Source organism: Ranitomeya imitator, chromosome 3 (genome assembly GCF_032444005.1).
Source record: "Ranitomeya imitator isolate aRanImi1 chromosome 3, aRanImi1.pri, whole genome shotgun sequence".
NCBI classification, from domain to species: Eukaryota; Metazoa; Chordata; class Amphibia; order Anura; family Dendrobatidae; genus Ranitomeya; species Ranitomeya imitator.
This window is the reverse complement of record NC_091284.1, coordinates 229,794,004-229,807,300: the sequence shown is the minus strand read 5'-3', so window position 1 is coordinate 229,807,300 and position 13,297 is coordinate 229,794,004. Positions and strand designations below refer to the sequence as shown.

Genomic DNA, 13,297 nt, shown 5'->3' with positions numbered 1-13,297 from the left:
GTGGCAAAGCGTCGCAATGCGTCGCTAATGTTAATCTATGGGGCAAAAACGCATCCTGCAAACAACTTTGCAGGATGCGTTTTTTGCCATAAACGACGCATTGCGACGTATGGCAAAAAACGCCAGTGTGAAAGTAGCCTTATTGACGAGCAAGATAACAATGTGAACTCTCCCCTAAAATTTTTCTTTTGATTTTTATAAATCGGGTTATAACTTAAAGGGAAATAACACTGTTAATCTGCAGGTTATGATGCTGTTTGGCTCCTGCATGTTACCGAATGCAGCAGGGAGAAAATGATCTTTATTCTCCCCACGGCATTCGGATGCGTGGAGGTGCCAGACCTCATCGTAACCTGTAGATTAACCCCATATCTGCAGGTTAACAGCTTCATTCCTGGTGACAGGTTCTCTTTACACTGTGTTCCAAATTATTATGCAAATAATATTTCCTCATATTTTCTCTAAATTACCTATCTGAATTGCAGTCATTGTTATTTTCCAGTCTACTATTCTAGTAGAATTGCAATGTTTTGGAACAAACTGCCTATGAAAACAGTATCTTTTTTAAGAAAAATAAACACTCAAAATGCATATTCCAAATTATTATGCACAGCAGAATTTTCAACCTTTTTTTATTTAATTTTGAACAAAAAAAATGGTCAATTGTGAAGTTATAAGCATTATCAGCTTATTACAAAATGAAATCACAGTTTTCAAGTGAAAACTTTATTCTAGGTGATGTTACATTTGCACATAGGACCCCTTGTTCGAAAAAAGCTTCTGAACTCTCTTGTCCATTGAATTTGTCAGTTTTTGGATGGTTTCTGCTTCAATTGTTTTGCATGTGGACAGAATGCACTCCCAGAGCTGTTGCTTACATGTGAACTGCCTCCTGCCATCATAGACACTCCTTTTGATGATGCTCCAGAGGTTCTCAATGGGGTTGAGGTCAGGGGAAGATGGTGGCCACACCATAAGTTTGTCCTCTTTTATGCCCACAGCAGCCAGAGATGCAGATGTTTTTTGCAGCATGAGACGGTGCATTATCATGCATGAAAAGTATCTTGCTGCGGAAAGCACGGTTCTTCCTCTTGAACCATGGCAGGAAGTGTTGTTTTAGAAACTCAACATAGATTATGGAGTTCATCTTTACCCCTTCAGGGATCATAAAGGGGCCGGCAATCTCTCTCCCCATGATTCTAGCCCAAAACATTACTCCACCTCCTCGTTGGCGCCTTAGCTGTGTTTTCATGGGGTGTCCATCAACCAGCCATCCTCCACTCCATCCTTCTGGACCATCGAGCGTTGCACGGCACTCATCGGTGAACAAAACAGTTTGGAAGTCAGTCTTAATGTATCGTTTGGCCCACTGGAGCCGAGGTGGTCGACAGGATGGCTTACACACAGCTGCAAACCTCTGAAGGACCCTGCATCTTGTTCTGGTGACGTTGGAGGCACCAGCAGCTTCAAAAACTTGTCTGCTGCTATGACAAGGCATTTTTGCAGCTGCTCTTTTAACCTTACGCAATTGCCTGTTGGAAAGAGTCCTCAATTTTTCCTTATCAGCACGCACACGTGTGTGCTGGGAATCAGCTACATACTTCTCGATTGTGCGATGATCACGATGAAGTGTCTTGGCAATGTTGATTGTAGTCATTCCTTGACTTAAATACTCCACAATTTGTTGCTTCTCAGCAGCCGACACATCCTTTACATAGTTAGTAAGGCCGAAAAAAGACATTTGTCCATCCAGTTCAGCCTATATTCCATCATAATAAATTCCCAGATCTACGTCCTTCTACAGAACCTAATTGTATGATACAATATTGTTCTGCTCCAGGAAGACATCCAGGCCTCTCTTGAACCCCTCGACTGAGTTCGCCATCACTACCTCCTCAGGCAAGCAATTCCAGATTCTCACTGCCCTAACAGTAAAGAATCCTCTTCTATGTTGGTGGAAAAACCTTCTCTCCTCCAGACGCAAAGAATGCCCCCTTGTGCCCGTCACCTTCCTTGGTATAAACAGATCCTCAGCGAGATATTTGTATTGTCCCCTTATATACTTATACATGGTTATTAGATCGCCCCTCAGTCGTGTTTTTTTCTAGACTAAATAATCCTAATTTCGCTAATCTATCTGGGTATTGTAGTTCTCCCATCCCCTTTATTAATTTTGTTGCCCTCCTTTGTACTCTCTCTAGTTCCATTATATCCTTCCTGAGCACCGGTGCCCAAAACTTTTTCTTTCCCATTTTGGCCAAAATTGTAGGCTGCTTAATAATGTGGAACAGCCTTCTTAAGTAGTCTTGCCTTTATTTGGACACACCTGCCAAACTAATTTGCACTGATATCTGCAATTGCTTTCAGTGATATAAAGAGCCCTGACACACATCACCATGAATGAGTTTAAATGACAAACAAACAAATTCTAACCTTATCACTCCTAAACTCTTTGTGCATAATAATTTGGAACATAGTGTAATTCGCAGTAAAGGTACCTTCACATTAAACGACGCTGCAGCGATCCAGACAACGATCCGGATCGCTGCAGCGTCGCTGTTTGGTCGCTGGAGAGCTGTCACACAGACCGCTCTCCAGCGACCAACGATGCCGGTAACCAGGGTAAACATCGGGTAACTAAGCGCAGGGCCGCGCTTAGTAACCCGATGTTTACCCTGGATACCATGCTAAAAGTAAAAAAAAACAAACACTAGATACTTACCTACCGCTGTCTGTCCTCCAGCGCTGCGCTCTGCTTCTCTGCTCTCCTCCTGTACTGCCTGTGAGCCGGAAAGCAGAGCGGTGACGTCACCGCTCTGCTTTCCGGCTCACAGACAGTACAGGAGGAGTGCAGAGCACAGCGCTGGAGGACAGACAGCGGTAGGTAAGTATCTAGTGTTTGTTTTTTTTTACTTTTAGCATGGTAACCAGGGTAAACATCGGGTTACTAAGCGCGGCCCTGCGCTTAGTTACCCGATGTTTACCCTGGTTACCAGTGAAGACATCGCTGGATCGGTGTCACACACGCCGATCCAGCGATGTCTCCAGGGAGTCCAGCGACGAAATAAAGTTCTGGACTTTATTCAGCGACCAACGATCTCCCAGCAGGGGCCTGATCTTTGGTCGCTGTCACACATAACGATTTCATGAACGATATCGTTGCTACGTCACAAATAGCAACGATATCGTTAACAATATCGTTATGTGTGAAGGTACCTTAAGAAGGAACAATACAAGTTTTAGTTGGCAAGAAGCCTCATGCCTTTTATCTCTTAATGCATATAATGGTATTTTGGTGGGATCCTCAGAGGATTAACATGTTTTCCCACCAATTACAATGGTGAAGACACATACAGATATATGGAGACCTGCAGATTTGATGTTGCCATACAAGAAATTGTTCAGGGTGATCGAAGAACCATCAGTAGTGCTAAAAATGATGAATTGCAGTCTAATAGAAGATCTCCAACAAACGCGATGACCATGATTTTATGTCTTTCTAGGTATTTTTAGAAGTTCTATCTCAAACGTTTTATGGCTTAATGACAATTTTTGTAAGAGTGCTTTTCGGTAACTGAATGCATGTTCAATTAATTCTGTATTTTTTGACTGCCTCAAAGTGAGACCTCCAGAATGAACACTGCTGCATGATCATAAGATGAAACGTTAACTTCAACTGTCTTCCATTCATTTAAGAGCCCCCCAACTCCTTCTACTTTTGCCTGTACTTTCAGCACTGGGACGTCTTTACTAACGTTACCGAAGTGTTCATCTTGGTGCCAGCTCTTCTAGGCCTTAAAGGGAATCTGGAGATGACTTTGGCATCGCGCCTCTCAACTGCGGTGAGTATTCTGTAGCTTCCTGAAAGCATTATGTAAAAATAGCCCAGGCAGTTTCATCTGGCATAGTACCTAAAAACGTAAACGTATGTTTCATCAGATGTTTGGCTATATAATGCTGGAGCTTGAAGTATTTATACTTCTGATATTTAGAGGGTATATCCAGGACTTCATGAAAAACAAAAAATGTTCCTAAACACTAAAAGGCGGGTAGCTGCTACCTACCTGCCTTTTGTGCAATGCACAGTTCTTCCCTGGAACAGAGCGGTGACCGCTTTTGCTGGGGATTTAGCTGACAGAGAACGGCTTATTTTCCACCCTGCTGGATGGACGTGGAGTGACCCCAATGTCATTTTGATTGACAGCTCCTCCAGTTGGGCAGTGGTATTCCAGCTGTCAGTCAGAATGAATCCTGAAGTCACACCCTGTTGACAGAGTAAGGTGGAAGCCTCAGCTCTGTGGAGGTGACATCCGCAGAGACAGTTGTCACTGGCAGGAGCTGTCACCGCTATGTTTCGGGGAAGAACGGTGCTGTGCACAACAGGCAGTAAGCTGCGATTAACAATTACCTGCCTGTTAGTGCTTAGACACTTTCTCTTTCCAGATTTACCCTTATGTTGTTGGACTGGTGCATTGGCGTTGACCTTGATGTTACAAAATATCTCTATCAGAGAAATCTGCTTCTTTTTCTGCGGCAACTTATCATTCATTTTCAAAATTCTCACTATCCAGGTAAAATCTGTATTCAGTGAAGACCAATTATTACATTTCTGCAATGGGATAGTGGCAGTTGGTGCTCATAAAATTCTATGTAGACTGAAGGAGATGAGGGGGTGGAGCTAGAGGCAGAGCTCCTCCCCCTGGCTTCTACATAAAATCTCCTCCGTAAACGGCCTTCTTCTTTCAGTAGTGTTACACACTCCTCTTCACGGAATGCAAATTTTACCTCTAAATTGGGAGTTTCAAAAATGAAAGATCGGTCCAGGAGGAGGAAGAAGCAGGTTTCCCTGATAAGATACAGTACAAGACTTCTTATTTTCATATGTTCATTTTTTTTAAAGACTGTTAAACTTCTATGGTACGTTCCCACGATGAGTTTTTGACACCAAGTATTTTCATGCACAAAAAGTTTCTTACAGTTCCAGCAAAGTGGATGGAACTATAAAGTGTGTATGTGTGTATATCAGTAGGTATGAGATTTTTTTTTTTTGTTTTAGTTCACAACTTGTCAGTTTCCTTTGAGTATGTTGTGTTTTTAGGCCTCTTTCACAAATCCGTTTGTTACGTGTGGTGACAGTTTCCATGTGTGCAGACACTTGCACATGTAAACCCATTCAAGCCTGTGGGTCTGCGCACAAGTCAGTGTTTCCACAGACCGTGTCCATATGCAAAACATGTTGACATAAGTTTTCTGCCAGCAGCACGGTCTACAATACAGGATCCCTTATGGCTATTGGCCCCTTCTCAGAATATTAACACCAGCCCCCCAGCTGTCTGCTTTCCCTCAGCTGATTAGGATATTAAGGGGGACACATGTTGTGGTGTGTTTTTTTTAATACACGCGATACAGATGGCCAAAAGTCTCATCGGCAGCATCTGGTCTCGCTAATCATTGGAAGACCAGGCGACAGTGGTGAGGGCTGCATTCGGCACCTGACGCGTGGGAACAGAGCTAACTGTACTGCTTTTTCCAGGTGCCGGTTTGTGTTACACTGGCGCGGCACACTGATGCCACATGTATGTTGCATGCATGTGGCGCCCCTGAGGGTCCAGTCGCCACAGAGGTACTGCACCTCAGCCAGAGGTGTGGTGCTCCGCTCTCGGGTAAGGAGGGGGCACTACCCGAGACTCACACACTAGCATACAACACCACTCCAGGCCATGGGATCTGGGAGGACTCTATTTAGGGAGGGCCCCATCTCAGGCTGGAGGGGAAACTAGGTAGTTGGTGTGGGTGGAGGAAGTAGAGTGATAGTTGCCATGGAAACGGGAGGAGGAGTCAGTTGGTGGGCAGGAGTTGATCGGAAGAGAGAGAGACTGACCGACTAGTAGAGGAACTGCAAGTCTCGGCTAGCAAACTGGAGGCTGTAGTATCTGCATGTGCTACAGTCAAATCCACACACATTCACTGAAAAGGCAGCCACGTAGGGTCAAGGGGACCAGGAGAGCATCACCCGACAGGACCCGAGGCTGCTGGCTTGGGACACTGTGTGTGAGGTGCAAGGCAGGAGGGCGAAGCCATCAGAGAGACAGCGTGGGAAGGTACACAATAAAAGAGTCTCGGAAAAGTGCACCCAAATTACCTGAGACCTGGCTGGACCACAGACTCGGAGGACACAGCACCCGGTTGGAGACTGTAACCATCGACTGTGAGTAAAGTGAGAGAACTGCACCCTGCTGTGTCCTCAGAATTATCACTGCGCCACCTGCCCTGCACTACAACAGTCCATCATTGACTTAACTGCCCTGGCGTCTAGCTCTACCCGTGGAGAGCTGTAACATCTCAGCTGCGTCACCAACCGCCCCAGTGGACCTGAATCGCAGCGTCGGCCATTTTCTTATTGCAGATCACCATGGGTGGCGTCACAAACTAATCCCCTATAAACTTTCTTCCCCTTCGATTCAATTTTATTGGACACCCAGGACCACGGAACGGGTCACAGCTGCCGTGAAAACCCCTGAAGAACCATCTTACCCGGCCAGAGTACCCCATGGCACTGGCGGGCGTCACATATGGATAGTACTGGAAATATCACAATGTGTGAAGGAAGCCTTGGATGCAGATTTTTCCCATAGACTTGAATAAGATGTGGTGAATCTGAAGTTAAAGAACACAAGTTTCCGCTGCAGAAATGCCCTAAAAAATGAAAACTGAACGTAATCCACACAAGTCTGTATCAATAAGGTTTTGTCAAAAACGGAAAGCATCAAAAACTAAGTGGCTTTATTTAAAACATGTCAAAAACACAAACTGCTTGTAAAAAGAATAAATAAAAATTAAACCCGCTAAAATGCAATGGGGGGCGGGAGCACAGGTAACCCAGTTTGCTCAATAGGTGCAGAAAATCTGCAATGTTAAAAACTGAAGTCATTGTGGGAACGTAGCATAGTTTTGCTTTTCTAGATGCACGTAAAAAAACAAACAAACAACCTGTTGCCTAAGGCTACGTTCACATTAGTGTTCTGCCGGGCTGCATCGGGCGCAGCCGCGGCGACGCATGCGCCCCTATATTTAACATGCGTTTTGCGATGCATGCCTCTTTTTTGCCGCAAGCGTTAGGACGCAGAGGACACAGCAAGATGCATTTTTTTTGCGTCCAAAATCCAGCAAAAAAGGACGCATGCGTCGCAAAACTATGCATTTTGGCATGCGTTCTTGTTTGCGGTGTGCGTTGCGTCGCCGATGCAGCAGCACACAACGCAAATGTGAACGTAGCCTAAGCCAGTGCTGCCTGGTGTTTCTTCTTGCATCTACAACTTTCTGCTCATGTGCGACATTGTGCTTCCAGTACAGCCTTTGTTTTTCTTGCTCGGTTACCACTGTCCACCTTCTGGAAATCGGACTCTTCCTGCAGTACACTTCTCCTCTCAGCCCTGCTATTTATGGGACTGTCCCTCTATACACTGAACCTTCCGGCATTACATCGGTGCCCTCAGGTCATCTATATACATTGCAGGTCTCTGCCGCTGTATATACAACCTACCCCTGCAGTATATTGCTGCCCAGCCTTTGAATATCCAGCCTTCTCCTGCATTACATGGCTTCTCCCAGCCATACCATATACAGCCTATTGCAGTATATCACTCCACTCATTCCCCTCTATCTATAGTGTCCTTGTGCAGTATAGCACTCCTATCATGCCCCTCTATACATAGCTCCATCCTGCAGCTCATTGCTCATCTTCGTGCAAGGAGCACATTTCCTAGACCCACCTATTCTACACAGGATTCTTAATGGGTGGGAATAAAGCTGGAGTCCCAAGTACAGAAGTGGGTGCAGAATTGTGTTCCTTGATCATCAACAAGCAATTTTTTTTTCCTCCCCGCAACCCAAACTGAGACAGAGTGGAGATCTCACATGTATAATCCAATCTATTGTGCATCACTGAGCGTGCAGGCGAGAAATATGTGATCACGCATACACAACCGTAGAACTTGGTGGTGTTGCGCACACTTGGCAGTGCAGGTCGGCTGCAGGCCATGTGAGCTGTATGAGACGCATGACCGGCATGTATAACATTAGACAGAACATTTAATACAAGTGTTAACACACATGCCTATATTTCTTACAGAAAAAATATAAACATGTTGGACAACCCCTTTAAGCCATTATATCTCAGGCTGTGCTATGACTACAGTGGTGATTCTTGTCTCATTTTGAAGCTGAAAGCAATCTTTGTTGTAGCTGTTATGCAGGCCATTACATGCTTTCTCAGGCACCTTTACTGATGGTGGGACCTCATATTGTAATGTGCATGGTCAGGGGACAGTAACATGGTTTGTTCTGTGCTAGTAACTGTATTCACAACACAACCTCACTTCTTAGCTTTGTCCTCCAGGAGACTGAGGGCTTTGTTTCAAAGGTTAATTGGACATCTCCAGCTGTTCAGTACTGGTGACTTCCATGACATGGTGTTCACATTGAAGAAATGCCCAAACTACAATGTAATGTTTAGCGATTTGGCAGGAGAGCTGACGTGTGAGAAGAGTACAAATAGTGGCCAGGTCACATTGTCCCTTGAGAGGACAAAGTAACCTGGAGGCTTTTTAGAAAGTCAAATAATTACAGCACAGCATGGTAACATTTCATAATCCTGCATAGCCAGCTATTAGTTTTAATGAAGAGCTTTATTCCACAAAACTATTAACTTATGATCTGGGGTTCTGACAAGTATGTTCTCAAGCCTTTCCTGCCCATGATCCTTATTGCCCAATGGTATGATTGCCGCCTTATTTAACCCCAGCAAGCTTTTTGTTTTATCCTATTACCTTGGGCTCTACAAGCTATGGATTCGATTAAAGCTTAGTCTCTCGGCAGCCGGAGTTGTGTAAAGGTACCGTCACACTAGACGATATCGCTAGCGATCCGTGACATTGCAGCGTCCTGGCTAGGGATATCGTCCAGTGTGACACGCAGCAGCGATCAGGCCCCTGCTGTGATGTCGCTGGTCGGGGAAGAAAGGCCAGAACTTTATTTCGTCGCTGGCTCTCCCGCTGACATCGCTGAATCGGTGTGTGTGACACCGATTCAGCGATGTCTTCGCTGGTAACCAGGGTAAACATCGGGTTACTAAGCGCAGGGCTGCGCTTAGTAACCCGATGTTTACCCTGGTTACCATCGTTAAAGTAAAAAAACAAACACTACATACTTACCTACCGCTGTCTGTCCTCGGCGCTCTGCTTCTCTGCTCTGGCTGTGAGCGCCGGGCAGCCGGAAAGCAGAGCGGTGACATCACCGCTGTGCTTTCCGGCCACTGTGCTCACAGCCAGACCAGAGAAGCAGAGCGCCGAGGACAGACAGCGGTAGGTAAGTATGTAGTGTTTGTTTTTTTACTTTAACGATGGTAACCAGGGTAAACATCGGGTTACTAAGCGCAGCCCTGCGCTTAGTAACCCGATGTTTACCCTGGTTACCGGCATCGTTGGTCGCTGGAGAGCTGTCTGTGTGACAGCTCTCCAGTGACCAAACAGCGACGCTGCAGCGATCCGGATCGTTGTCGGTATCGCTGCAGCGTCACTTAGTGTGACGGTACCTTAAGTCTTTTGTGAGCGAGCCCTTCACACTGGACGATCGCTATCTGGTGCTGCAATTTCGCTTTGAAATCAGATGCCACGCACTCATTCAAGTCTATGGTTGTGTGGAAAACAGGACTATACTTGGATGACATCTGAATGCAGTCTGACTTTCCACAGCCTTACACATTGGAGAAGATGGAGAAATGTTGGACTCCATCTTCAGTGTGCTCAGATCACACTCTGTTGACACTCTGATCAGTGTCTTTTGCATGATCTGCCAGATTCCCTTGGATAGGGGACTCTATGCCCACCTGACTATATCCTAACATATTCTCGTGTGAACCTACCCTAAGAAGGCACTATTCTCCTCTTCCCCCCCCCCCACTCCTCCTTCCCTCATTCTAGTAGTAATGGCATGACACATTCACACAGGACTCTAATGGTGCAGTGGAGAATCACAATTTTCTTTTATTCTTTTGTCATTACGTAAATACAGTAGTTTGGAGCACAAAGTATGCGCGCTGTAAAAATGTCCTGCACTATAAATTCATCAAAAAGGAAGCTTGAACTAAATCATTGCAGCTTTAGTAGTAGCACTTTTTAATAAACACTAATATACGGTACTCCTTTTTGTCATATTTTCAGCTGTAAAATAGGATAGATTATATATATATATATATATATATATATATATATATATATATATATATATATATATATATAATATTTTCAATAACTTTTTTTTTTTCTTCTCCTTAAGGCCAATATTGGACAAATGGAAACTGCCAAAGAGAAGTGGGCAATGATTGTTGGTAATATGGCACTAATACAGGTAGGCTTTGCAGTTCTATTTTGATACATATTGGGGTGTTTGACATTTTTGGAAAAATCAATAACCCTAAACTAGGATATGGATGATGACCGTAAATGGAGGCACTGATTTTGCCCATGCTGTTTTTAGAATTGTATGCATGTTTCTGAAACGAGCAGTCTTGTATTAATCTCGCAAAGATTAAATGGGTTATTTTCTGCATAGAGGATGGGTCTTGGTTATAATGGCTGAGATTAGTTCCCGTAATCTTTATGGGAATATATGTCTACCATAGCATATTAGTTGCACTGGTGCTGTTTTGCTCTAGTCCATGTCTATAGCCTGCAGCCGCCGAAGGAAATTAATTTCTGATTAGTGGGTATCAAGATGTCCACTGATATATTGATGACCACCTACCTTAGAGTACCAAACACCTAAATTTTTTATTTTAATATATTACTAGTAAAAAATAAATACAGTATGTAATTCTAGATTTCATTCTAAAAATAAAATAAAAAATCGAGCAGGACTTTTATTAATATGAGGAAAACATGAAAATTTGCTAATATAACTGAATAAAGTCACCGCCATTTCCTGACATACTTAGCGGTGCTACATCACACCACAGCACGGGAGTGATGGTTCTGTTCTCAGCAGTTACTATGTTCAGTGTTGTGGAGTGTTTGTGTTGCTACTTTATTAAATGACTTTCCCTTCCTGTCAGCAGCTTCACTATCTACCATAAGGTTATGTGCAGACGATCCGGAAGTGGCAGCGCTTAGAGCGTAGCTCATGTTCGCTACATCCAAAGCACTGCGATCTATTGAGTGCAGGTGAATCTGCATGTGATCACTGAACCGTGCAGAATCTCCGCGTCCAATACATTCTATGAGTGAAACTGACATGCTGCAGTCTGGAAAGACACGCCACATGTCTGTCTCCACAGGTGAGCCGCGGGCGTCTGTGGATGCATAGTGGACATGGAATTTCTTGAAATACCATCCACTATGCTGTAACGTCTGGACTCAAGTACGCAGTGTCCAAACCACAGCTTTTACTGATCGATACCCTAAAAGCTCCAGTGAGAACAAAGATCGGTGTGATGGGGATCAGATAATGAAACTGCTGACAGGCAGGGGGGACAACTGTAATATACTGATCGCTGGTGGAGAGCGGTGTCCCCAGAAGACACGCACGTAATACCTTCTGATCGGTCTCCTCACTATGCAGTGAGATCTTGCAAGTTATTGTGGTATCTCTTGGTGAGGAGAGGGACCAGAAAGTGTCACTATATGCGTTGCTCCCAGGGATATCGCTGCACTCGCAAACAAGACAGATTACCTTGTTCTAGCAGTGATTTAAATATTAGTTAAAATTACAACTTGGATTGCCCTCATTTTCCAAAGGTAAAAATTAAGGAAGTTTATAAATTAAAAAAATAAGATATTCGGTACTGGCAGGGTCTGTGAAAGTCCTGTCTCAAATTATAAAATTACTTAAACGTAGAGAGAAAAATTGCCTTTTATTTTTTTTTTTGCCTTACACCCCACAAAGCGATCCACTTAATATGCACCATTTAAAAACTACAGCTTGGTGTGCAAAATACAAGCCCCAATACAGCCCCATTTTTCTTCCCTTCACCATTTCGCCATCACATTTCTGTCACTATATGATTTTTTTGGCAGAAGTTGTTCTTTCGAACGACTCCATTCACAACCTGTCAAACTGCTATGACTACAGAAACAAGTCATGGCTTTTTGAAAAAAAAAAAAATGGGGAAAATGACAAATTTAAAGACTGAGCTAACTTTTGTTTTAAGGGGTTAAGGTAATCAATATTTGCCCAGACGACCCCTTTAAATAAATGATATCCTAGGTCAATGTTTTTGCTTTGTAGCCTTCTATCACTGCAGACATAAATGCTGGCTTATGCTATTGCATTTTTTCCTCATCTCTTAGGTACAAGCAACGGTTGTGGGCTTCCTGGCTTCTATTGCAGCAGTTATTTTTGGCTGGATCCCAGATGGCCATTTCCTTATGGAACATGCTGTGCTGTTATGTGCGAGCAGCGTCTCCACAGCATTCATTGCTTCTCTCATCCTGGGTGAGCACTCCTATATATATTATGGGGCTATTTTCACACTGGTATCCTTGGTGATCCATAAAAGTTTAAAAGAAATCCAAAAATAAAAAAAACACTGGTATGATGCTTGCTACTTTGACCAACCGAATATTCAGACCTAATGTATTCTTTTTGTAGGTCTTGTGATGATCGGGGTAATAATCGGTTCTAAAAAGCTTGGTATTAATCCTGACAACGTGGCTACACCTATTGCTGCCAGCCTTGGAGACCTGGTGACATTGGCATTGTTATCTGGTATTAGCTGGGGCCTCTACAAAGAAATGAGTAAGTGACCAGTAAATACTATAGGAAATGTAGGACTTTTTAAATAACACAAAAGGACTTTTCACCAGTTTTAGCATATGTAGGATATGTTCTCACTGGGTGTTTTTTGCTGCATTTTTTTTCTCTGCAGCAAAACCTGTCTTTATTTTTTTTTTTGGGGGGGGGGGGGGGGGGGCAGGAAAGTAGATGCAGCAAAAGCATGTTTTGGTGTGTTTTTGTTTGCGTTTATGGTGCTTTTTTGTTTTCATGCGTTTTGGGGGCCAACTTGTCTTTGTGCATGCTAATAAAGTTGAGTGCCCCCAGATGAAAAAAAAAAACTACTTCCTGTAGAACCATACCTCTAGATTCTTTGAGAAGCTGGCAATTCATGTGCCGTGTACTGTATTATCACAGCAGGAGCTGACAGCATAGAAGAGATGGATTACATACAGTATATACACATAGAATAGGTAGATATACAAATGTCAGTGACGTGTACAATTAGTGCAGTGTGTGCAGCTTACTG

The 13,297-nt window shown here is 43.7% G+C and overlaps 1 protein-coding gene across 6 annotated transcripts in view; it reads left to right on the top strand.

The window, feature by feature from the left end:
• Positions 1-13,297, top strand: part of SLC41A1 (solute carrier family 41 member 1) — a 46,360-nt gene that overhangs the window by 21,549 nt on the left and 11,514 nt on the right. For 5 of the 6 annotated variants that reach the window (XM_069756249.1, XM_069756246.1, XM_069756251.1 and 2 more), the window contains exons 3-6: positions 3,735-3,842; positions 10,336-10,407; positions 12,345-12,489; positions 12,646-12,792. In XM_069756249.1, coding sequence (XP_069612350.1) covers positions 3,735-3,842; positions 10,336-10,407; positions 12,345-12,489; positions 12,646-12,792 — 472 coding nt within the window. The remainder of the gene's footprint in view (positions 1-3,734; positions 3,843-10,335; positions 10,408-12,344; positions 12,490-12,645; positions 12,793-13,297) is intronic. The other variant, XM_069756250.1, reaches the window with a different exon arrangement.